A 24,517-nucleotide genomic window follows, 5' to 3' on the forward strand; every position below is an offset into this window, starting at 1 on the left:
TTCCTGGCTTGAAGATGGTTGTCGTCTCCCTGTGTCCTCACGTGGTTTTCTTCGGTGGGTGTCTGTGTCCTAATCGCCTCTTCTTAGAAGGACACCGGCCATATTGGACCAGGGTGCCTGTGCCATGATCTCATTTTAACTTAATCCCTTCTTTAAAGATCCTTTCTCCAAAGACAGTTGCATTCGGAGGTACTGGGGCTTAGAATTGCAAAATATGACTTATGGGGAAACACAATTCAGTCCATAGCACCCGTATTTCTATTTTCTGCTTAAAATAGAGAAAAAAGGAGAAAACCCTAGCCGAGCACCCTGAAACTCACCCCGTAATTACAGAGTTGGCCAAGTCCCCTCCCACTTCAGTTTATACTTGGTGACATAAAATGACTGGTCACCAGAGGTTTCTTAATCATCGGTGCGCGTGAATGTTCCAGTGAATCCTACCGCCTCCCACATTCTTCTTAGCTTGAGTTCTCAGCCTTTGTCAACAATTCCAGTGTTCTGATTGCTTAAATAATAACATTAGTAATATCAGCCACAGCTACTGAGCACGTACTGTGTGACAGATGTGACACAGATTACTGCACAAACCTCATCTCATTTAATGCTTACCGTGACCCCATGGGGTAGCTACAGTTAGGGTCCTATTTTATTTGTGGGGACATCGAGGCCCCGCCGTTGTTAAGAGGTAGAGTTGGAATTCATAACCAGGCAGTTGACTCTAGAGCCCAGGCGGCTCTAGTACTAGTCACAGTCATAATAACAGCCACAACCACAACGATAGCAACCACGGAAAGCAGGATAATGCCGAGGAATAAGTGTCACTGGACTTGGAAACTGGTTCTGGTACGTCCGTCTGCCACTGGGGGAGGCCTGCCATGCATAAACTTGAAGACATACGACTTGAGCTCAGGTCTTGACTCTGCGTGTCCTGTTGGAGGCTGGAGGTGTGAGAATGGGGTGGGAAGACACCTCCCCTCCTCAGGTGGCTCTGCCAGATGCCATCTGATGGAGAGAATGGCCAGGAGGAATGACTCAGAATATGGGCCTGAACCTGCCTTGGATCAGGTTGCACGCATTGGGCACTTCATGTGTTCTTATCCAATTTAATTTTCACATCAGCTTCGCAAGGGCAGTATTATTTCCTCATTAATTGCATGAAGAAATGGACTAAGAGAGGTTGGGTAAGTTGCCATAGGTCACACAGCTAGTTAGTGGCAGGGATGGAAGTGGAGTTATACAAACTGTCCAGCACCTGAGACAGCTGCCCTTGTTAGTATCCTTTCAGCAGCTCCTAGTAAAGCCACCACCGGTGACCGGGTTTCCTGGGACTCGGCAATAGCCTGTCGGACAGTGATGACCCAGCCCAGCTGGCTTTATCTGCAAGAAAGTCCCTGCCTGTGGGTGGTGAGTGCTATTCTAATCCAGAAGCTCAGCAGAATAGCGGAAGCTGCCAGAACCTTTGTGTGGGTGACACTGCTGGAACAGATTTGGACAGGAGGTTTCAGGGGGTGAGGCTCTGTCCACCACCCTATGTTTGGATGGTTTGAGTCACTGCTTGTCACTGCTTCCTCTTCTCTCCCACTCATGCAAGGTGGAGGAGAAAAAAACCGTAACATTTGGCTTTGAAGCTACACATACCTGGGTTTGAATTCGAGCTCACTACTCACTAGTTTTGTGACCTTGGGCAAGTTCCTTTACTTCTCTGAGCCTCAGTTTCTTCATCTATGAAATGGGGATAATCATTCTTACCTCCTAGTTTCTCACATCTGTGATCATTGCTGTGGCCAGACGAAAGCTGGGACCCAAACTCACAGATGTCTCCCAATCAGAGTTTCAGAGATTTATATCATCCTAGTTCAGATTTGTAGCAAGAGGTGAAGCTTAAATTGCCTCATACAGTAACAAAGCATGAAATTGGGAGTTACTGCAGGCCCAGCAGTCAGTCCTGCCTCTGCCTGTCATCCCTGCATATTTTATACTAGTCGGTCTCTCTCGGCGCACACACTCAAACACACACACGCACATCCTAGTCTGGCCAAATTCTCAGAGCCAGCAGAGGTAGCAACATGGTCGGGAGGCAGTGTGGCCCAGATGGGAGAAACCTGAGGGACTGGATTTGAGTCGCAGCTTTGCTTCAATAAAGCGAGGCATGTCATGGACCACTCTGCACCCCAGCTCCTTCTTCAATAATGTGGGGTTGACAGAACTCTTAAGGTTGTGACTAGAATGAAAGATCATTTTCATCAATTGCCTGTCTCAGTACCTGGCATGCTATCGGGGTTCAGTAAACGGTGTTTCATCATAACGTGAAAATTCTCTAGGCAAGGTAAAAGCTTCCTGCGTTTCAGCCTAGTCGGGTGTGAACTCTTTAAATATTTATAAAACCTCCAAGAAGTATGGGAAGACATTTTATTGACAATGTCTTATACACACGACGAAGGCTGACCCTGACATTCATTTTGCTCAGTGGGTGTTTGGCCTGGAGAACCACTGACGACCCGGACTCTCAGCATCAGTGGTTGGTTTCCTTCCTTTCAGGATGAAGCCACATACTGTTGCACCTCCCCACTGGTCCCAAATCCCTCTTGGTTTTGGTGTGTTGATTGACAAGCAGCTTTCCTTTCATTTCTCCTTGGGTTTTTCCTCTGAGGGCTCTAGTGTTTCACCCGCTCCTTCTGGTGGTCATGCTTGGTGCACACTGATATTCTCTCTGCTTTCTGGGCTTCGTCAAGAAGCTCTTGCCACAAAGCCCCTGACCTTAGGAAGCCTGAGGGAACCAGACCTGAGCCTAATTCCAGAGAACTCCATCTGTTGAGGAGGGTGGGTGGTGCCTTGATCTGCATCCAAGAGACCCTGTAGGCCTCCGTTTATCAGGAGTTGACTGTTCAAGCAGCAGATCACTCATCCCCTGGCTTCTCTCCCATGGATCATTCTGCGGTGGCTTGGATGGGAAAGGGACCCTGTAGGTGTCACCCGGTTCTACCCTAAGGCAAGGTTTACAAACCCAAATGTCCTTATGGGACCAGCAGGTAACATAAGTGTGAAGGCACAGATGGTTACGTCAGAGAGCCTATTCCATGCCTACAGCCATCAAATCTACAAATTTAAACAAATCAGCCAACCAACCAACCAGCCAACCAGCCAACCAACCACTGCACGATTCCCCTGACGACACCTGCCCTCCAGTCACTGACCAGCAGGTGGTCTGTACCTGTCCATCGGAGCACCACTCAACCACAATGAGAAGCACCCTTGCGTGCTCAGAGGTCATCTCTCTGTCCCCACATGAATGTAAGCTGGGTGATGGCAAGTCCTTGTCTCTTTAGTTCACCACGAGGGTCCCAGGACCTCGTATGGTTCTAAGGACACCTCTTTCACAGTCTGTGCCTGTAAATATTTGTTGAATGTTTGTTGTGACTCAGATCCCTGAAAAGTTTAGTCAGCATCACTCCAAGTTGCCCTTTCGTGGCCAAAGGCTAATGCTTGCCAGACATCAGCCCTCAAGCCAGCCATGAAGGACTGAACAGCCCTGTAAGGTTGACTCCACGTTACCACACTTGCCAGTCCATCGGTAGGGCACAGTGGTCTCTTCCTGACTGGCCCCTGCCTGCGTCTGCGGCTGCGTCCCCATCACCCCCAGCTTCCTTGCTGCGTCCTGGCCACACTGTGCTGCCAGCTCGCACCAAGTGTCCTTTGGCCTCTGTGCTTCAGCACACCTGTTCCCTCTGCTTGCAGTGCTACACCTCACCTTGTCTGTCCCGTGCCTGCCTGGCACATGGCAGGTGCTCAATTAGTATTTTACTGAGGGCTACTGAACAAATGCTTTTCTCCTCATCCATCAGACAAAGCACAACCGAGGGCTCCTCCGGGAAGCTTTCTCTGATCTTCTTACCTCTAACCTACTGAGGAGGTGATCCATTTCCTCCACGAGTCTCTGTCTCATCTGTGATATGGAGTGAAACACCAGCCTTTCTGGATCACAATGAGAATTAAATAAGTGAACGCTGCCAAGTGACTGGCCCAGAGGGGGCATTTGCTGAAATGGAAGTGCTGTCTCCTTCCTCAGGATGGCAGTTCCACTGCCACTCAAATCAACTTTGGGGAAAAAAGCTGATGAGCTGACAGTTCCCAAGGGCTCCCACTGGCTGTGTCATCACTGGGTCTGGAGGGTCTCAGAACATCAACGGGCAGGTTTCCAACATGCTTCCATCTCCGGCTCACTTTGTACCTGGCACATTGAGTCCACGGACCCACCAGGTACTTCCAGGGACCCGTCAGATGTCCACAGGTGTGCCCACGACAGGGGTTACCAAATAGTACAGACTACTGAGGAGCAATGGGATCTTCTCTTCTAACAATTCAGGCAGTGAAATGACCAGGCAACTCCAGTGGCTGAGTGAGAGATGCTGCTTCAGCCCCTGCCCTCCTGGACCCTTCGTTCCAGCTTCTCTGCACTCAGAGCCCCCCACCATGGGGTTTCCTGGGAAGTCACTCTGTACCTCCAACTCGTAGCTTTGTGACTTAGGACAAAGTTCTGAAACTGTCTGAGTCTCACCGAATTCATTCATAAAGGGAGGAAAAGTATTACCTTATTACATCGATCAGCACCCCTCTATCCCTACCCACGTCTGATCGTGACGCTTTCCAGGCCCGTGAGTACTTTCTTACTCACAGGACAATGCCTGACCCGTAGCAGATGCCAAATCGCTTGGGTCTCTGAGGTGCTCGCTGCTGAGCAAAGATGAGAGAGTGAGGAAATAATACTGGCAGCTGGACTGACCTCGCTGAGTGGCCCTTCAGAATATAGTCAGAAAAACAGATTTAAGTCAAAGAGCATTTTGAGCACCTCCTGCATGGAAGGCAGAGTGCTCAGAAGCCATGTCTATCTATCTCTTTCTCTCTATATATAGATATATCTATATGTCTACATCGATATATAGATATGGCTTCTGAGCATTTTGTATACATATATATATATACGTATATATACACGTATATATATATATATATATATACACATATATATACACATAGATTTTTTATTATTATACTTTTATTACTTTAACAACTGTGCTAAAATACTTGTACCATAATTTACCATCTTAGCGTACGCTCCGTGACACTAAACACATGCACAGTGTTGTACGACCATCACAGCCGTCCATCTTCACAACTCTTCATCTTGCAAAACTGAAACTGTGCTCATTAGACAATAACTCCCTTCCCACGCACCCTCCCGCCCCTGTCAGCCCGTGGGAACCACCATTCTACTCTCTACGAATGTCACTTCTCTAGATACTCATGTAAGTGGAGCCTTATAGTATCTGTCCTTCTGTGTCTGGCTTATTTCACTCAGCACAATGTCCTCAAGATTCATCCATGTTGTAGCAGGTGTCAGAAGTGCCTTCCTTTTTAAGGCTAATATTCCACTGTGTGTAGGCACTGCATTTTGTTTATCCATTCGTCAGTCATTGGACTCTGGGTTGTTTCCATCTCTTGGCTATTGTGAATAATGCTGCTATTATAGGGGGTCTCTTCGAGACTCTGCTTTAAATTCTTTTGGGTATATACCCAGAACTGGAATCACTGCATATATGTGTATATACAGAGGGTGCCAAAAAATGTATTCATATTTTAAGAAAGGAAAAAACGGTACTAAAATTGTAATACAATGAATGACACTAGCATCTATTTGATTAATGCCATCTTTTGAGCAAACATCATACTATACATTGCTACTGTAATTGAATTCAACTTCGAAAAGCAATACATAGATAACACCTCTTAAAATATGTACATTTTTGGGGCAGCCGGATGGCTCAGTTGGTTAGAGCGCGAGCTCTGAACAATAGGGTCGTTGGTTCGATTCCCACATGGGTCAGTGAGCTGCGCCCTCCATAACTACATTCAAGACAACGAGCTGCCGCTGAGCTTCCGGAGGGGCAGCCTCATGGCTCAGTGGGTTATAGCATGAGCTCTCAACAACAAGGTTGCTGGTTCAATTCCCTCATGGGGTGGTTGGTTGCGCCCCCTGCAACTAAAGATTGAAAACGGCGACTGGACTTGGAGCTGAGCTGCACCCTCCACAACTAGACTGAAAGACAACGAATTGGAGCTGATGGGCCCTGGAGAAACACACCGTTCCCCAATAAAATTTATTTTTAAAAAAATGTACATTTTTTTTGGCACCCCCGGTATATGCAATTTTAAAATATGTGCACACACATATATAAAACTTTAAAATTCCAGTTTAGTCTTGTAATGGAGATCTTACATCTATCTTATAGATGAGGGACCTGAGGCTGGGTGGCTGTGTGTGACTTTCACGGCGCTCGGCACCTGGCATGGCCTGGTGCCACGTGGTAGGCGTGGCCTCCATTCTGGCCTCCATTCTCACGTGCTCACAGGAGGACAGGGGAATTCTCTCAGAGCTTGGGATCAGTGTGTCCCACTGGACCCCACCCACTGCCACCCCTTCTCACCAGCCAGACAAGCCTGGGCTCACCTCATTGTCTCGGTCTTTCTCCAGGAAATGGCGGGCCACGTGGCTGGGTAAGATATTCCGAAGCATGTTTTCATTGTGTTCCCTAAGCTCCTTCATCTCGTTGATCTCCTCTTTGGCCTGAACTCGCCACAGGAAGTCCAGGCGGGCTGTATACTCCAGCTGCAGTTCAGGTGAGAGAAAGAGAAGACACAGGTAGACTTTCAGGGTACGGGTTTCAGGCACACACATGTGGCAGGTGTGTGTGGGGGGAGGCTTCTCAGGAACCCTTCACAAACAAAACAGGGCCTCATCTGAACACTGGAGGAGGCATTTTGCCTGAGGCCAAGACATGAGAGGCTGATCAGACTTCACAGGGCTGTGGACCTCCTCTTCCTAGCACTATGGCATCTGTTATTTTTAGAACTGTTTGTGTGATTATCTGGGAATGCCTGTATCTTCTCCTAGATTACAGGTGCTATGAGGTAAGGGGTCCTCTCACCTGATCAACATTACATCCTTACCATGCAGCAACATGCCTGGCACAGGGCAGGTATTCAGTCAATATTTGTTGACTCAACAAAGAAATCACAATAATGAAAGCCAGCGAACACTCAGGTGGTGCTTATTATGTGCCAGGCATTGTTCTGAGCAATATATATTGTATTCACTCCTTTCATTCATACAACAACCCTAATAGGAAGGTGTTATTATCAATCCTTATTTTACAGATGAGAAAATGTAAGCAATCATGGGTAAGTAAGGTGAGCAAAGTCACACACACGAGTTAGTGGGGAAGCCAGGATTTGGGATCAACGCCACAGTACGGCCCCAGAGTCTGAGCTCTTATAATCCCTAGGCAATAAGGAAGAAATGGATGAGCTAATAGTGCAAGGATCGTGGATTTAGTGGAGATACAAATATGGCAGGGAGTCCTGGTCCCACTTCAAACATTATAACCTGGACTCATGACTGCATCTCAGTCTCCTCATCTCTAAACTTGGGATGAACACCAATGACCACATGAGACTGGAAGAGGAATCATTTAGGAAATTATAGATAAAGCACGTAGCTCATAGTAGGTCCTCAGTACACACTTGTTCCCTCTTGTCCTAGCTTCCCTTTGCATTGGAAAGTGGGGAAAGAATCCCACATATTTGCCACAGCTTTGCGGTGTCATTATTTCAAAGTCGTTAACTGTCGAAATTAACAAGACGTTGCTCTGTTAAACCCATGGCTGGATGCCCTGAATTCAAGGGCTTAAAAATTCAGCTGGTTCCTTTTCTTTGTCTTACGTGAAAGCCTCAGTGGATGACAAAAATATGAAAAGGCAGAGGCATCAGGTTATTCATTCAGCAGAATTCGTAATAGCCAAACCTGGAAACAACCCAAGTGTTCCTTTTGTTGGGTGAATAAACTATTGTATACAGCTATAAAAAGAAAGGAAGAATATTTCTCTATACTTTGATGGACTGTCTCCAATTGGAGGCGGAGAAAAGCATGCATAGTATGCCATTATTAAGCTAATGGAGGGAGATGTCTACATTTCTCCATTTCTCTCTCTCTCTCTCTCTCTCTCTCTCTCTCTCTCTCTCTATATATATATATATATATATATATATATATATATATCTTAATTTATTTATTGAAAAATTGAAGTACAAAAAATAAAAAGTAAAAAACCATAAAAAATCATTATTGATGAGATGAGGAAGGAAGGACTAAGGTAGAGGAAGACGGATAGAATTTAAACTTTTAAAATTGTATCTTGTTTTATAAACTTGACTCTTGAAACAGAAATATTTTACTTAACTACAAAACTAAATAGATTTTAAAAACTGTGTAAAAACAAACAACGAAGCAAATGAACCTACATGTATAACCACATGGAGAGGAACTATTCCAAACTTCTTCTTTTAAAATTATTATTATCATTAAATTTTTTATTGGGGAAAGTTGGGTGACAGTGTGTTTCTCCAGGGCCCATCAGCTCCAAGTCAAGCTGTCGTCCTTTAATCTAGCTGTGGAGGGCGCAGCTCAGCTCCAAGTCCAGCAGCTGTTGTCAATCTTTAGAATCTTTAGTTGCAGGGGCGCAGCCCACCGTCCCATATGGGAATTGAACCGGCAACCTTGTTGTTGGGAGCTCGCGCTCTAACCAACTGAGCCATCCGGCCGCCCCACCTGCAGCTAAGGGGCAACTCGTTGTCTTCAATCTAGTTGTGGAGGGCGCAGCTCACTGGCCCATGTGGGGATCAACCTTGTTGTTGAGAGGTCGTACTCTAACCAACTGAGCCATCTGGCCGCCCCCAAACTTCTTTTAACACAATAATTTGATGACACATGTGTAGAGGGAAATGCTCTAAGGATGAAAAGAGCTCAAAACGAATCTTAAGAATCTTAAAGCTATTTATACCAGTCATATCATAGGCGGTAGTGTTTGTGTTGTTGTTCTTAGACTATTGTGTGTGAATTGTAGGATAAAGCAAACGAGTATTTCTATCTTGTCACCGAGCACTGCAATTTTGGGGAAGGGAAAAAGGAGATGCAGATGAAATGTTGATGAGGTTAAGTGAAAAGCCTGCGTCCTGACTACGAAATGGAAGCGTCACTATGAACTGATGACATAGATGGATTTCCTAGCTCTGCCCACTGAAGTCAAGGCCTAGAAACAATGAAAACCTCGTAGCAATAAGCACTCCCAGTGTCCAGACTGTGGCTCCATAATAGCACTTCCTACAAAAATCCCCTTGCGCTCTTTGCAGAACAGGCTGAAGTTTAGGGAAGAAAATGCACAAGCCTGGAACATCTTTTCACACCTGAAGGCAAGGAGCCTGACTGCCAGGGTCGACTGGGGTTATGATGAAGGGACTCAGAAGCCAATGTGAATAGATAGGCACCCTTTGTCAAAGATGTGACAAGTTGAACCTTAGTAAGAATAATAATTGCAATGGATTGAAACACGGGAAGTATGTTAAAATGCGTAAGTTCATAATGACACTTAAAAAACAAAACCTCACTGATCACTTCTAGATGATGCTCGGGAAAAAAGTTATTAGAAAATTTAATGGGAACACATTTATAGGGACAGAACTAAGCATTTATCCTGCCTTTGCTTTAGGTGATGTACTTTGAGGTAACAAATAGTTGGTGAGGAGAAGGCTCTCTTTTAAAATATGTTCCAGGTCATAAATTATGGAGTATTGATAGGATTGGAATATCATCACCTATAAATAGAATAGTCTCTTATCAATAGCTGCTAACACCACAAAAAAGACAAGCAGACATTATGTGTCCCGTACAGTAGTTCACAAAAAGAACCAATAAAATATTTTTGCAGAAAAATACTGAACTTGAATCTAACCAGTTTCTAGATATAACCCTAGAGGGTGCAAATAACCCTAAATAACCCTAGAGGTGCAATCAACAAACTCTAGATGGGGAGATATTCTAGAGGTCAGATGGCTCTCAAACAATATTGAAAGAAAAAAAACGATGGAGGGTGATCCTACGGGTTAAATGAGACTTAAGAGACATATACCAATGACAATATGTGGATTTTATTTGGATCCCAATTCAAACAAACCAAAAATATAAACTACTTAAGAAATTGAAACATTACCCGGAAGTTTGACAAATGTTAAAGATTTACTGTTTTCTATTTTAAGATGTATGAATAATATGATTAGATTGAATTCTCTATCTTTTAGATACGTATTGAAGTATCAACTGATACAGTGATAGAACACCTGAAATTTGCTTCAAAATAATTGGGAAGGGGCAATAAAAAAATGGATAGAGATATAGATGAAAAAAGACTGGATATGAGTTAATGATCATGGAAGGTGTGGGTTCATTATACAATTTTATATGCTTTTATGTACTTTCAAATTTTCCATAACAAAAAAGTTTTTAAAAATTCTGAGTGGAGGCAACAGGTTGTATAAAAGACCATGTTAGTTCAGACCATGTTACCAAGTCGCTGTGTGACCTTGGGAAAGTCATTCAATGTCTTGTATTTTGGTTCTCCTTCTAAAAAAATAATAATCACCCCATCATGTCTAATTCAAGAGATATGGATTATTATATGGTTCTATTGCATGGACCAAATGGCATGCATGTAAAAGAATTCTGAAATGTCTAAAATGCATTTTATAAGGTATTACTGTAATTTAAATCATCTCTGGATGAAGGCAGATCCAAGCTGTGTTTTAAGTTTTTTCCCTCCAGGTTCAAAGGCATCAAGTTTTGATTTGTCAAGTTGCCTTTGTCAAGTATAGACTTTTCTTGTCCACAACTATTTCCAAATGAAAGGCTTTCTTCCCCCCTTAAAAATTCAGGCTTAATTGAAGCAAGAGATGATTTTTCATTTATTTTCTGTTGAAATACTCTCAACTAACTGAATTCAACTCAGAAACATGAGTAGGGAAATCAGAGTACTTGAGTCTATCTCAGCAAGAATTTTCCAGTTACAAGACAGGACATATGTTACATTTCGGCCAGGTGACTGCAGGGCACTGCCTCTAAGTCGTGTCCATAAAGATGCTACTCCCAATTCAGACATGTCTCTCGACAAAGCAAGTCTCATAAGTCTCATTAGGTCTATTATTAATAGACCTAATAATAAGGTCTATTATTAGAACTCCACGGAAGGAAAGCCTTCCTCTTATTTTACCAAAGATCTAGTGTACCTACTATATGCTGGAGGGAAGATGAGTCTCAATCTTTGCCTTTGATTTATTCATAGCCAAGTTGTAAAGAGAGAGCACAAAAAAGGAAAAAAGCATTTCAACACAGTATGATTTGAGCAGACCTGGAGAGAAAAGCAAAGCATATGGAAGGCATGGGCACTGAGGTTTTAAAAGTGAAAATCCTCCAGCATTTGCTCAAGAAATGTCAATTGAATTGGAAGTGCACTCTATTTTTTACATTTTTACTAAACCATTGGGGAACTGGCTATGTGAAAAGAGTACCAAGGGAACTAATTCATACTGTTCGTATGTTTCATGCCAGGCTCTTATCACATAATGTTAACAGTGGCTGAGCTCTTGCCTTGGACCAGGCACTGTTCTAAGCACTTCATACATATGTCTCATTTGATCACACAGCAACTCAACAAGGTAGGCTTTATTATCCCCATTTTACCGGTAAGGAAATAGAGGCACAATAAGGTGAAGTCAGTTGCCCAAGGTCTCACAAATAGAGTTCATCTCAGGGCACTGGACTCCAAGCTATGACTCTTAACCCCTGTGCTATATATAAATGACTTCATTCAGCCGTTCTCCCACTCTTGATAGAGAACTATCATCCTTTTCATTTTATAGGTAAAAAAATGACAGCTCTTGGAGCTTGAGTCTCTCAAGTTCCCTCGTTCTCCCAGTGGCATTGCTGGGACTCAAATTTAAGACTATTTGGTTCTAAGACTTGGGTGTTTCTTTCTAACCTGCATAATCCGAGTGCCTGTCTTTATCAGACCCAGAAGTAAGTGACCTCATTAATCTCTGTACGCAGGGGGTGCTGCCTCTGCCATACATGGAGATGCCGAGGCAAAGCCCAAATGTTAGGGCTGTGAGTGAACCAGGCTCCAGGTGGGAGGCCCCCGACCATCTGCTCTCCCTGTCCAACCTCCAGAACACTCACCTGCCTGGAGGAGGAGGAAGCAGTGGCATATTACTGCCACATATGTGCAAGATGAAATCTCCCAAGGATTCAGTTACACAACTGCCTCCGTCACTCTGGCGATGTGTAATAACACAGGCTCCCACCGGGAAGCTGCTGCGTACCAGGCATCAATGGGCATTGCTCAGCCTTTGATAAAAACGGAGGGCCTTGGAGTCACAAAGCGAAGCCGGTGGCAGCAGGTAGCAAAAGCCAGGAATGTGCAGACTCCATCCTGATGAACAGGGCCTTGACAGATGCTATGAATGGATGACACCTGAAGTGATGCGATCCTCCAGAAAGCTTCTTCTAACAGACAGGCAGTGAGTGGCTCATGGTGGAAAGAGAATGGACCCAGACGGCAGAGCGTTTACGTTCTGTCTGGCTTTCCTTATTGGTTTTATGACCTCAAGTGACACGAGTCTCTGCTGCTGCCTTGGGACCAGATGGGTAACAATACTTTCCCTGTTTGTCTCAGAGACTTGTTTTCAAAGTAAACTATTAATAGCTCATGATTTTTGAGCACGTATTCTATACGCAAAGCACTGGGATAAGTAGACGATAATTATAGTCTCATATAATACCATAACAACCCTATCCTATAGGGTTACTGTTTCATAGGTGAGAAAACAGACTGAAAGCTCAGTAAATGACTGAAAGTCACCTATCTGCTAAGTGGCAGAGTTGGGATTTGAATATGATCTACCTCACTCCAAGCCTGTACCTGTAACTGCTGCAGTTATGTGATTATGTAATTCCAAAGCCGTTTGAGTGCTAAAAAATAAGAAAGGGAGCTATCGGGTGTCACTTAAGCACCAGCCGCTCACTGTGCACGTCTATACTCTTACTTAATACATATTCTTACCATGATTAGTGCATCTGCTTTCCCAGGACAGGCAGAGAATAGAATAAATGATGTCAGAATGCTAGAAAAGCATTGAGGGAGGGAACACTGACAGGGCAGGGAGTAATTCCTTACGGTCCAGACAAGACAGAAGCACTTTCCTTATTATGGAACGAGGACTCTCCCTCTGAACTTGTTCTCTTAGCTTTCTCTGAGGATTTCTCACTTTTCAGTTTAAAACCTGGGTGATGGACTTTGCATATGTCGTTCTGTAGGATGGCCTTGTCACCGTCTGTCTTCATCGCCCTCCACGGGGCTGTCATTTCCATGTCAGCCTAAGGATTTGTCCCCTGTAACTACTAGAAGCCATCAGACATGGGAGACATGACCCCAGCTCTCACGGAGACTCAGAAGGACCTAAAAATAGGAATTCTGGAAATGGCTAGACTGACATTTGGCTTATTGTTCCACCATAAATTCAGCTAAAATTGAAAACCAAGTCAAAGGCGTCCTGCGGGATGGAATACCCCGGGCCATTGTGTGGGTGTGCAGACAAGTTTCTGTCTTTCTCCAGCCGAGAGACGTGGAAAGGCTGGGCATGGGGGACAGACCTGGGTTTGAATCTAGTTCTCTCACCTACTAGCTGAGTAGCTTTCCTGTCTTCATCTGTAAAACAGGATTGCTAATAACTACCATTCAGGGTTGTGGGGGGATTAAAAGAGATAATAGAGGAAAGTGGGAGACACGTAGTAGGGACTTAATGTCCATAGGAACTCTTTCCCCGTGTCTTCACTTGCCAAATTTTATTTTACTCTTTTTTAAAAATCCCCTTGACTGCATTTTACCATCCCGCTTTATTACCAATAGATTATATATGTATCTCTAGGTTCTTGGGTTTGGGGCTGGTTCATCCCTGGTTTTCTCAGGGTTTGTTACCTCTCCGTTGCCATAGTGATTTCTCAGCGGTCTGTTTCTATTTCTGCCCTCTCTGAGAGTCTTCCTGTTTTGTTTTTCTCCTTTTCTGGTTCCTTTTTTCCGAAGCGCTTACAGCCCAAAGGCGTTGGGCTCTGCCAGAAGGAGAAAATCTCTCCAAATGGCGAATGTTACCGCATTCACGGGCTAAGTTGATGGAGAAGTCCTACTGGGGACGGCAGGCGATACTACCTGGGTGAAGCATCGTAGGATGGTCCCGTGCAGAATAATTTCTTGCCTCTCCAACTCTGGAAGGCCTTGCAAAGCCTGATCCACACATGGCACACCCTCTATGGCAGGATCTGGGGTCTGCTCTCCTCCAGGAGACTGGCGCCTTTGGGGCCAGGGGTGGACTTGTGTACAGAGCTATCCACAGTGCCCACGCAGATGCTGGCAGAGTAGAGGCTCTGAGGGATGTGGCATCAGTACGGGGGGTGCTTTATCTACACAGGGCAAATCAGTAATGAAGCACTTCCTGTACTCAGGAAAGGCAGTGCGCAAGATGCTGCCCACAACAATCTCGAAGGATTCTCCAAAACAGCCCTCCTTAGGTATTACGCTCTCGATCTCGTTTTAGAGATGAGGAGGCTGAGGCTCCTGGAAATAAGTCACTTCCCCAAGGCCACAAACTGCTGAGAGGCAGGGGTGGGATCGGAACCATGGCTCAGTGACCCTCATGTCCGAATGCTGGTGCACACAACTTCTGTAGTGATAATTCTATGGAGGCTATGAAATTGGGAGAGGTCCCAGTTTGCCTCAGGCAGAAAATGAAAGTTTGCTATTGTTGTTGTTGTTTTTTTTTTTTAGAACAATGGTTTCCTTGAAAGAAATATACCCAACGGAAGTTAAACCCACATCGTTTACCAAATCATCTCCATCTGAATTTTTTTCATTCATGGTCTATATTAGGAATCGATTAGTTAAGAATCACGACTTCTGCAAGCAGCGAACAGTCATTCGCTACAAAGAAGACTGAAGGTCTCAGAGGCCAGTTTCATGGCAACGGAAAATGCAGGGAACCGAAGGTACTTAGAGAAAAGTGTTAGCTTACCTGCTGTCCGTGGTAGAACACAGCAAGGAGAAACATGGTCATCAGCAGCAGTGACGCCTCCTTGGTCCCCAGGAAGTCTCTGTTGGAAGAAGAAATGCAAATGGTGGTGTAGTTCCTGACAACCATGGAGGGACTCGAAGGACACTCGTTAGGACCCAGATTCAGAAATGAGTGGGAGTGAAAGATAGAAGCCCTTGTTTCCTGAGCACCCACCCGGTGACAGAAATTGCTCTGAGGGTTTTCACAGAGGCTGATTCAGAAATCGGTTGGCCCTTATGGGTGTGAGGTCACTCGGGTCATACCTGGAGGAAGACTTTAGATTCCAGTGTTTAGACAGTGCGCTCACATTAATAGTGATAGCTCCTATTTGCAGAACACTTTTTCTAAATTTCAAAGAGCTCTTATACTTTCTTGTCACAAAAATGCATGTGAAGACCAGGAGCCCCCCCCCCCTTTTTTTTAGATGTTATCCTATTTAAGAGACAGATATATAGTGCTGAACAGTGCTGGGCAGTCCTGTCTACATGCTATAAGAATCAGATTCTTATTTAAGAACTTAGATTCTTATTTCAATTCTGTGAATTGGACACTGTTGTTACCCCCGCCCCCCGTTTCAATTCTTATATCTTTTAATGAAGGCTTTGTTCCCATATGTCTTGTCCTCTTGGAGTGAACCTCCAATAACCTATTCACAGTCCTTTGGGGGCGCAAGCTTCAGTGCGGCTGACCTGGCCTGTCTCAGGCTCTCTGGAAGACTAGGCTGGAAGGGCAGCTGAAGATGGTCAGCTGTATATTTAAATGCTGACGTGACTTTCAGCCATCAGAGAAATTCAGAAGAAGGCCAGGGATTCCCTTGTTTGATTCCAAATGCTTTTTCTCTTTTATTTTGGCCCAGCGTGAAGCCTTTCTCAAGACAAGCTAGGTCAGGAGGCAAAGAGTTTGGAGGAAGCGATGTTGGTCTTTGAATGTGCACACAGGTGACTTGTGGACATAAACAGTCTCCTTGACAGGCTTCCACTGGCTAAAGAAGAAAACCCAAAATGAAAATGTTCCAGACAAATCGTCCCTATGGCGCTGTGACTTGTTTTCTATCACCTCCCGTTCTATTCGCCAAGTTTCTCCACCTCAGGCAATGCTTCCTCATCCATTCCCCCAGGTGCTTGAGCCAAAAACAAAAACAAAATGAGGAGTCAGCCCTTACCACTCTAATATCCCAGTCCTGTCTGCTCTTCCACCAAAATACATCCCCAGTCCGTCCACCTCTCTCCATCTCTGCCTCCCCCCGAGTACGGCCACCATGGTTTCCAGTAGCCTCCTAATGTTACCTTACAATCTATTTTTTCATATGGCTGCCAGAATAGTTTTCATCGCTAACACTAGTTCATGCCACTCCTTTGTTATATCACCTCCCCGTCATAAGCACATATCTCAGAACTCACTTGGAGTGACTTAACTGTGACGTGGCTTAAGCGCACCGTGGGGCCGTCATAGATGAGATGCAGTGTTTAGAGACAGAGGATAGAGTGAGCATTAATATGGCTGCACCCAGGCAACCTCCGGCTTTCCCTTTTCTATTCTTGCTAGATTCTAGCTGGAGTAGCACGGGGTTTAGGAACACGGGGGCAAGAACCCAGCTGCAAAGACCATCTTCTCATCTAGCTTTATGCTAAAAGACCCTCCCAGCGTACAGAGAGCCAGACCCAGTCCAGCTGCCCAGGTAGAACAGGGATTTAGGAATGGAAACATGCTTTCTCTGGGGGGAGGTGTTTAGATTTATGAATTCCTCATTCCATCTGCTTTGCCTGGCAGACAAGATGCTAATAATAGCTGCTGCTCACTATTGTGCTTCTTTTCCACAGCCCCAGCAAAGCACATAATTACTGAGCATGCACTGTGTGCCAGGCACATGCTGGGATAAAGAAATGAAGGAGGCATATTGTCTTTGGCCTCAAAAGAGTAAAAAAAAAAAAAAGAACCAAATACACAGATAATTTCATAACACGATACACTCCATAGTAGGGATACATCCTTGTTGCCATGGAAATAGATAGGAAGAGAAAGTAGCCTGGGCTGGATATTCAGGGAAGATGCCAGAACTTAGTCTACAAAGATGATAAGACTCCTGGATGTGAAGGTGGCTTGGGCTCCATAGGTACGGGACATATAACTTGCTTAGCTGGCTGGTTTACAAGCCTCTAGTGTAGGGATAATAAGTAAATGTCAGCTGTCAAGTTTAAGGCTGTGTACAGGCTCGGCTCTATTGGAGCTGTCCACTACCACCAGTGCTGAAGTGAACAGGTTGGTCTGTGAGCTCCGTGTTGTCATCCCGCATTTTAGGGACCAGGATTCATTCATTCATTCATTCAGTCAGTCATTCACTCAGAGTTCTGAGAATATGTGCTTGGTTTTCTCTGGGGGCTGGGGGGATAGGCATATCCTGGTGCCATTCTTTCCTCTATGTCACTAATTCTCTGGCCCCTGAAGTCTGTGGACTCCTGAAAAAAATGATTACAGACATGAGGTTTGTAACTCATGTAGACCCAGTTTCCAATATCAGCTTGCTACTGACCAGTTGTTTGAGCTTGGACAAGCCATTGAATGTCTCTGAGCTTCAGTTTGTTGCCCTGTGAAAGACTCCAGCAGTATTTACCTCCATAATTGTAAGGATTAAAGGAGCTAATCTTGGTAACACATTTGGTTGGCATGGTGCATGGCCCACAGCTCCCTCTCTGCACCCCAATAAGCTCCCAGCGCATGATTTTGCCCCTGGTGGTGGTGCTTTAAAAAAGTATCCCTGGCACACATACTTCAAATGGGAAGTATTGCTCAATATTGCCCATAAACCATATGTTCCTCATCCTGTAAGCAGTTGTTTGAATGGGGCCCAAACTCCTGCTCTAAGTAGCACCTCTAACGTCCTTTTCTTCATGATGTGGATGACGTTTTTGGAAGTTTATCACTTAAAAGAGGAAACATAAATACCTCTTGAATCATTCTGAAAGCAATGGTTGAGTAAAAATAGAGAGATGACTAGATCAAATTCAGAAGAGAAGTAAAAGAAAATTATGAATGATCTTTGAGTCTTTCTGATGTATTTCAGGTGGAAAAAATATGGCCTGATTAGAGACTGCAGAATGTGCACAGTAAGTCAGCCAGGCCAAGGAATATCCAGAAAGAATTGTGATTTGAATTTAGGAATTTTTTTTTTGTAGCTTCTATGATTATTTGAAGAACTTCCCAAGAGAGCCACATGGCTGATATCTGTATGAAATTATAATAATTTTCTTGATGTTGGGTGGCAGAGACTTAAAGAATATTTGAACTAATTTATTTGTATTAATAAAATAATTGCATTAATACTACCATCTCCCTATGTGAATAGAAAAGATCATAATTAAGTGAAAACACATTGGATAATGTCATTTTCAGGGCTGTAACAATCTTCAGAGACCCTCTTATCCAATATCTCATAAAATTAATATTTGTTACTCATTACAGAAGTATTTCTGCTAATTGTAGTAAATGTGGAAGCTAATAAAACTTCACAAATAAAAAAATAAAAAATTTCCCCTTAGTTAATTAAGCCCACATCCAGAGAAAACAACCGTGAATACTTTGAAGTCAACTAAATGTCATTTCCTTTTCCATATACAAAAATACGTTTTTGTTTACAAATTTAGGATTACATGGTTCTTACTGTTTTATAACCCACTTTTGCACTTAGTATATATTATGAAAATAATTCCATGTAATTACTTTTACAATGTGAATTTAGTGAATCTGTTTTATTCCATATTTGTGTATCATTACACAATATATTATTATTCCTTGCAAGCCTTTTATTTTGCAGGTAGACTGAGGCCCAGAGAGGAGAAGTCACTTGCTCAAGGGTCACACAGCTATTTGGTGTCAGAGCCTGAATGAGAATTCACATCTCAGGCACCAAGTTCAGAGCTTTAGCCATTGTGCATCTGGTGCCTAATTTTCATTTAGCTATTAGTTCCCATGTCCTCCATGAAACCCAAAATAAACTAGCCAGTTTGAATTTATCTTTTATTCTATTGCCGTAGTAATGACAGCATTTGCTAAGTGCTGATTTGGTGCCATACCTGTAATAACACTTTACATACATTGCTGGCTTTCACTGTCAAATCAACAATTGAGATACTATTATTCCTATTCTAGTAAAGGAAACTGAGACTCTGATGTTGAATGATACCTTCCAGTTCATCTAGTGAATGATGAAGGCTTGCTATCAATCCAGGTCTCAATGATGCTGTTTCAGTAACTACCACGTCCTCCTATATATACTTCCTTGTAATTGCTTGCCCACAAGCTCCTTGAAGATGGAAATAATGTCTTATTCATCTGTGAATCTGTAGGGACTAGCAAAGCCCATCGCAAAGGTATGACACTTAAGTCCAAAAGCAAATTGTGCTTACAGGATGAGGAACATATGGTTTATGGGCAATATTGAGCAAAATCCTTAGCGGTTGTAGACAGGTAACGCTGAGCTCACTGTGAATCAAAGGTATAATATGATTCCAAACGAGCTAATGTTTCTTTCAGTCACTCATTCATTTCATGCTTCATTCAACAAATATTTAATTGGACACCTGCTGCCAGATACTCTACTAAGTGCCAAAAATCTGACCGTGAGTAATGGTCCTTCTCCTCAAAAGCTGTTATTCCAATGAAAGAGGAAGACATGAAAATTAATATTTATAACACAGAGATGAGTGCCATGATAAAAAAAATCATACACCTGGATTAAAAAATGAGGAGTGATCAAAGAGGGCTTCACCAAGAAGCTTGTCCTTGAGTTGGACCTTGAGAATGATGGGTTGAAAATTGTCAGGGAGATGGACCTATCAGATGCAAATTGTGCAGAAGCCCATTTGGTAAATAGCACATGGTTTCCCACGGCTAGGATAAAGGCTATAAATGGTGACCCATGGAGTTGTAGGAGAAAAGACTGGAGGAGTCAGTGGAAGGCAGACCAGGGAGAGCTCTGAAATCCTTGATAAACAGATTGAACTTCTAGCTTCTTGGAGGCAATAGGAAGGCCCCTTAGGGTTTTCAAAAGGATAATGAATTGACCAGATGGCTTTGAGAGTGGAGGCTGGGAGACCAGTTAAGAGACAGCAGTGCAGAGATGAGAATAGGATATTTCTAGAACAGCAGCCTTTGTGGTATAAAAGGGCATGTCTGATAATAACTGCTAGTATTAATCAAGTGCTTACTATATGCCAGGCCACGTGCTAAGTTCCCAGGATCACATTTGATTATCTTATATTCCTACAACATAGGAACTATTATTATCTCCACGTTACAGATGAAAAAAGCGGGGCTTAGAGAGGTTATGCCACTTTTAATTCACTTGGTCAAAATCACACAGCAGATTGACGGCAGAGCTGGGATTTGAACCCAGGTAATTTAACTCCTAAACTTGTACTCCCAAATGTCATGATATAGTGCTTCCCGACAAGGGGTGCTACGGAATGTGAGTCACTCGGGACTGATAACACACTGGGGGTGAGGGTGGCTCACCTGTTTTAGGCTCAGTGTCATCCACTGAAGTGGTGTTGTGGAGGGGTCCTCATGAGCAGACTGGGGGACACTAGTCTAAAGTATTTGGGACCATCTTGATGGAGAGGCAGCCAGGCTGCCTTGGGAAGGTTCTCTGTACTTTCCCAGGTACTTGACCCTTGGCAATCACCAGCGGAAATGCCTTTGAACCAGTGTGAACAACTGAAGCGATAGTTCAATCCCCAACAGCAGGAGCACCTGTGAGGGGGATCTGGGTACACAGTGACTATTGACCTGTTGACTCATAGCGCGGCTGATCGGAAAGGCTGCACGAGCTCTTCTGTTCCTTATGAATTTACTTCTGTTGCTAGCAAAGTGTGAATCGGTACTAGACTAACCACTAACTGACCTCGATTCAGGAAGAAGCTGAGAAAATCACTTGCACATTAGCAGCAAAGGGTTTGGGATGACGTTTACAACCCCACCTAACAATGTCACTACAAGCTCCTCCTTAAGACTTTAGAACAGAATTAAGAACTAAACTTCTCTTCTACGAAGGCGGGAGGGAGAGGAATGAACAGCTATGGATCCTGTATTGTGTGCCAGGGACATCAGAACCTTACACAGACCTATGTGCTTCCTGTAGCCAAGACCGATCAGCCGCGTGCTCAGTGTCTGGCCCCTCCCAATGTTTGCCCCTCGGAGGAAGCTCCATAATGCAAGGGTGGGGTCTGGTTTCCCCATGGGCTGTGGAAGGGGCCAAGTGATGGCACCAGGAGGTGCATCCAGAGGGTGAACTGTGACTAACTGGGGAAAGGAGAGAGGAGCCAGCAAATTCCTCTCCCCTGCTGTTTGAGATGATTTCCCCCAACTCACCACCTATCCAGAGACATTTCAACTGGCCAAGTCAGTGGATCTTCCAAGGTACCAGCTGAATCTCTTCACAATTCTCGTGACCAGCATAATATGGCATTACCTTGTAGCTGCCTCCCAACCAACCTTTTCTTCTTCACTTTCCTTTCCCTCACTTTGGCTGCCCTGGGGTTGCATAAGCACTCCAGGCTTGCCTCGGGCTCTGTTCTCTAAGGAAGCTAGGCTAGGATATCACGACTTTTCTTGAATTTTTCTATATGTCAAAAATAATAAAATGCGAGGAGCACAGACAGTGCTCGATGCACAAGTTCTGCTGTTATTAACACTGCTACAGCCCAAGTATACTCAGACCTTACAAGTCTTGGAGCTATTCAAGTTGAAGGAATCATAAATTATTAGTCTGAGAGGAGACCTGAGTTACGATTTAGTCCAAACTTGAATTCGTTAATTAATCTGTAGTTAACATAAATGATAAAACTGAAAACTAGACATTTTGCCTACATTTGGAGGCTCAAAAGTACGTAGGTTGAGAAATATGTTACTGTTCAATCAGTCCCCAAGTTTTGATAACTCCACCTCCACCATTTTCCCAATGGTTCTACTTCCCACTGGCAGCGGGGCACCTTCTGCACGCGCAGCGGTGGGCACTCACTCTCCACTGTGGTTCAGGTTGTCGTAGCGCAGGAATAGGCCCGCGTAGATGGTCTCGGTCAGCAGGGCATAGATAGCAATCATGATCAGCAGCACGGCCAGCTTCAGGACGGAGTTGAGTCGGAGGAAGACCGCACAGGTCACCATGGCCAACACCCCCGTGAAGACGAAGTACTGGAAGCAAAGACCGTACGTGGTCAGATTCAGCAGGAAGGTGGGACGTTCACTTTCCTTGCCCCAGATGTCAGGAGGTCTCAGCCCTCCTCCAATTCAACAGGTCCCACTCTGAACCCATCGTTTCCTTACCATCTCCCAAACCTCTGCTCCATATTCTTTGGGGGAACCGTTCACACCATTCCTTGGTCTCATCTTCATTGCCTTCCTCTTCCTCAAATCCGGCTAGCTTTCTCCTTGCACCCGTTTCTGTTTTAGTTCTTACCTACTGTTTTGGAAACGTTTTCTGGAAGCTCTGCCTGCTTCTAGCTCACCCACCCCTCTTACTCCCCCTTCCCCCCCAAACACTAGCATTCTGGCCAGTATTTCTAAAACACAGATTTCATCACATCACTCCTCAACTTGAAGTCCTTTCATTGCTCTCCATTCCCTCAAATTACGTTCTTCTTTCTGAATAACAAAGCTCTCACGACCATCAATGTCAGTTTCCTTTCACTTTCCAAACCCCAACATAGGTTCCTGCCTCACTCTCCACTTGCTGTTCTCCATGGCTGTTTCCCAGCTCTCCCGGGCCTCAGTGCTTTGCATCTCCAGTGTCCCCAAATCTCATCCAGGGGACTAAACCTTACTCCTCCGACAAACTCAGGGGTCCTCTCTGAGAAGCTTTCAGGCATGTCTCCAGGTGCTTCTGGATACTAGTTCATTCCTCCATAGCACCCTTCACAGCCCAGCACACCCTCTGTCACCCTGTATTAGAAGTAGCTGTTCAAAGGGTCAGTTTGGAACCACTCAAGGGCAGGATTATTGCAACGGACCCCCGGACACAACTGTCTTCCCCATCAGATCTCAGCCTTCTCTAGGAAGCCCTCATCTATTTCTGTTACAGAAATAGCCTGATCCATTGTTCTTGATGGTAGGTTTGGATTCTTGATGGTAAGTTTGGATCCAGTAGGAAAAAAGAATAAAACTCACATTATCAAAGACCCACTTGGGTGGCAATACTTAGATCTTGGTACATATTTTCTCCTGTAATTTCCAAAATAAGGGGTCAAGATGGGAATCATCATTCCCCTTTTACAAGTGAAGAAACTGAGGCTCATAGAGTTTAAGTCAGTTGTTCAAGTTCTCTTAGCTAGGAAAACGACCCCAGGGACACCCGGAGACAATCTGTCCACGTAAACGTGACTCTAGTGGGTATACCAGGCTGGACCATTTCTAAAATCCATCCAAGTGTTGTTATCCATGGCTCTTTGTTACGAGTTGTCTCTTTGTTTCTCCCATCACATGAAGAGACAATTTCTGTATGGGCAGAGGAGACGGGTCAGAATTTCCAGAAATCCCTGAGCAACTACTGAACACAAACGTATGGACTTCTTAAGCCAAACTGACTCATTCGTGTGTACTTTCAAGAAATATTGATATCAACCAATGTGGATAGCAGCTGAGTCCCCCCCGGAGGGCAAGGACCTTTAGGGGGTGCGGGATGGACTCAGAAATGAATGACTGTCCTGCCTTTAAGGAGTCCAGTATCTGCGGTGTCTTTGAGCTTTTGTCTCTTCCTTTCCTAGTCAACTCAATTATGTCCTCATCTCAAATGGAATGATAGGCTTTCTTCAGCTTTCCTTTTAGGTTCCCCTTGGCAAGATTTGGATGACTTTGTGTAAGAAGCTGTGAGGGAAGTGAACAGGGGATAATAAGTTCATTCTAGAGTTTATTTTCTTCATCCAGAGAAACTTAGAAGATCTTCTATTTTAACAAATGGAGGAAAGAGAAATCGAACGGAGGGATCCTGTTGGATGTTATCTGCAACACATGTGTATGGCTTTCTCAACGCAAATTGGGAATCACTCATTAGGTCAAAGCCATCGAAATGAGTGTGACCTTAAGCTTAAGCTTAGGAGGGCACCGCAGTTAAATTTTAAAACTGTAATAAGGATTTACTGAGTGCCTTTTGACATCAAAGTATGTTGCCAGGCTCTGGGAACTCAAAGGTGAATAAGAGATGGCCCAGGTCTAACGGAGGTCGTAGTCTGACATGTGAAGCTGACATAAAAATGGCAAGACTAATACACTGTTGAAAGTGCTCTACCAGCAATGTGAGCTAATGTGACGGGAGCACAGAGGCAGAAGGAGTCAAATAACTAAAACTAGACATTGGGTACGTATTCTGTGCCAGGTACTCCATAAATGCGCTTACAAAGTATGATAAAAAAAATACGGTGAATGTTTAAATTAAAAAAAAATTATTACAGGAAAAGACACATTTCCATTAATCCTTCCTAAAATA

At 44.2% G+C, this 24,517-nt stretch overlaps 1 protein-coding gene across 3 annotated transcripts in view; it reads right to left on the reverse strand.

The window, feature by feature from the left end:
- The window catches only part of ADCY8 (adenylate cyclase 8), a 176,507-nt gene that overhangs the window by 12,321 nt on the left and 139,669 nt on the right, over positions 1-24,517 (reverse strand). For all 3 annotated transcript variants that reach the window (XM_033126471.1, XM_033126474.1, XM_033126473.1), the window contains 3 exons: positions 22,058-22,230; positions 15,004-15,082; positions 6,506-6,664 (listed from right to left, as the gene is read on the reverse strand). In XM_033126471.1, coding sequence (XP_032982362.1) covers positions 6,506-6,664; positions 15,004-15,082; positions 22,058-22,230 — 411 coding nt within the window. The remainder of the gene's footprint in view (positions 1-6,505; positions 6,665-15,003; positions 15,083-22,057; positions 22,231-24,517) is intronic.

This window comes from Rhinolophus ferrumequinum, chromosome 14 (genome assembly GCF_004115265.2).
Source record: "Rhinolophus ferrumequinum isolate MPI-CBG mRhiFer1 chromosome 14, mRhiFer1_v1.p, whole genome shotgun sequence".
Taxonomy (NCBI): Eukaryota; Metazoa; Chordata; class Mammalia; order Chiroptera; family Rhinolophidae; genus Rhinolophus; species Rhinolophus ferrumequinum.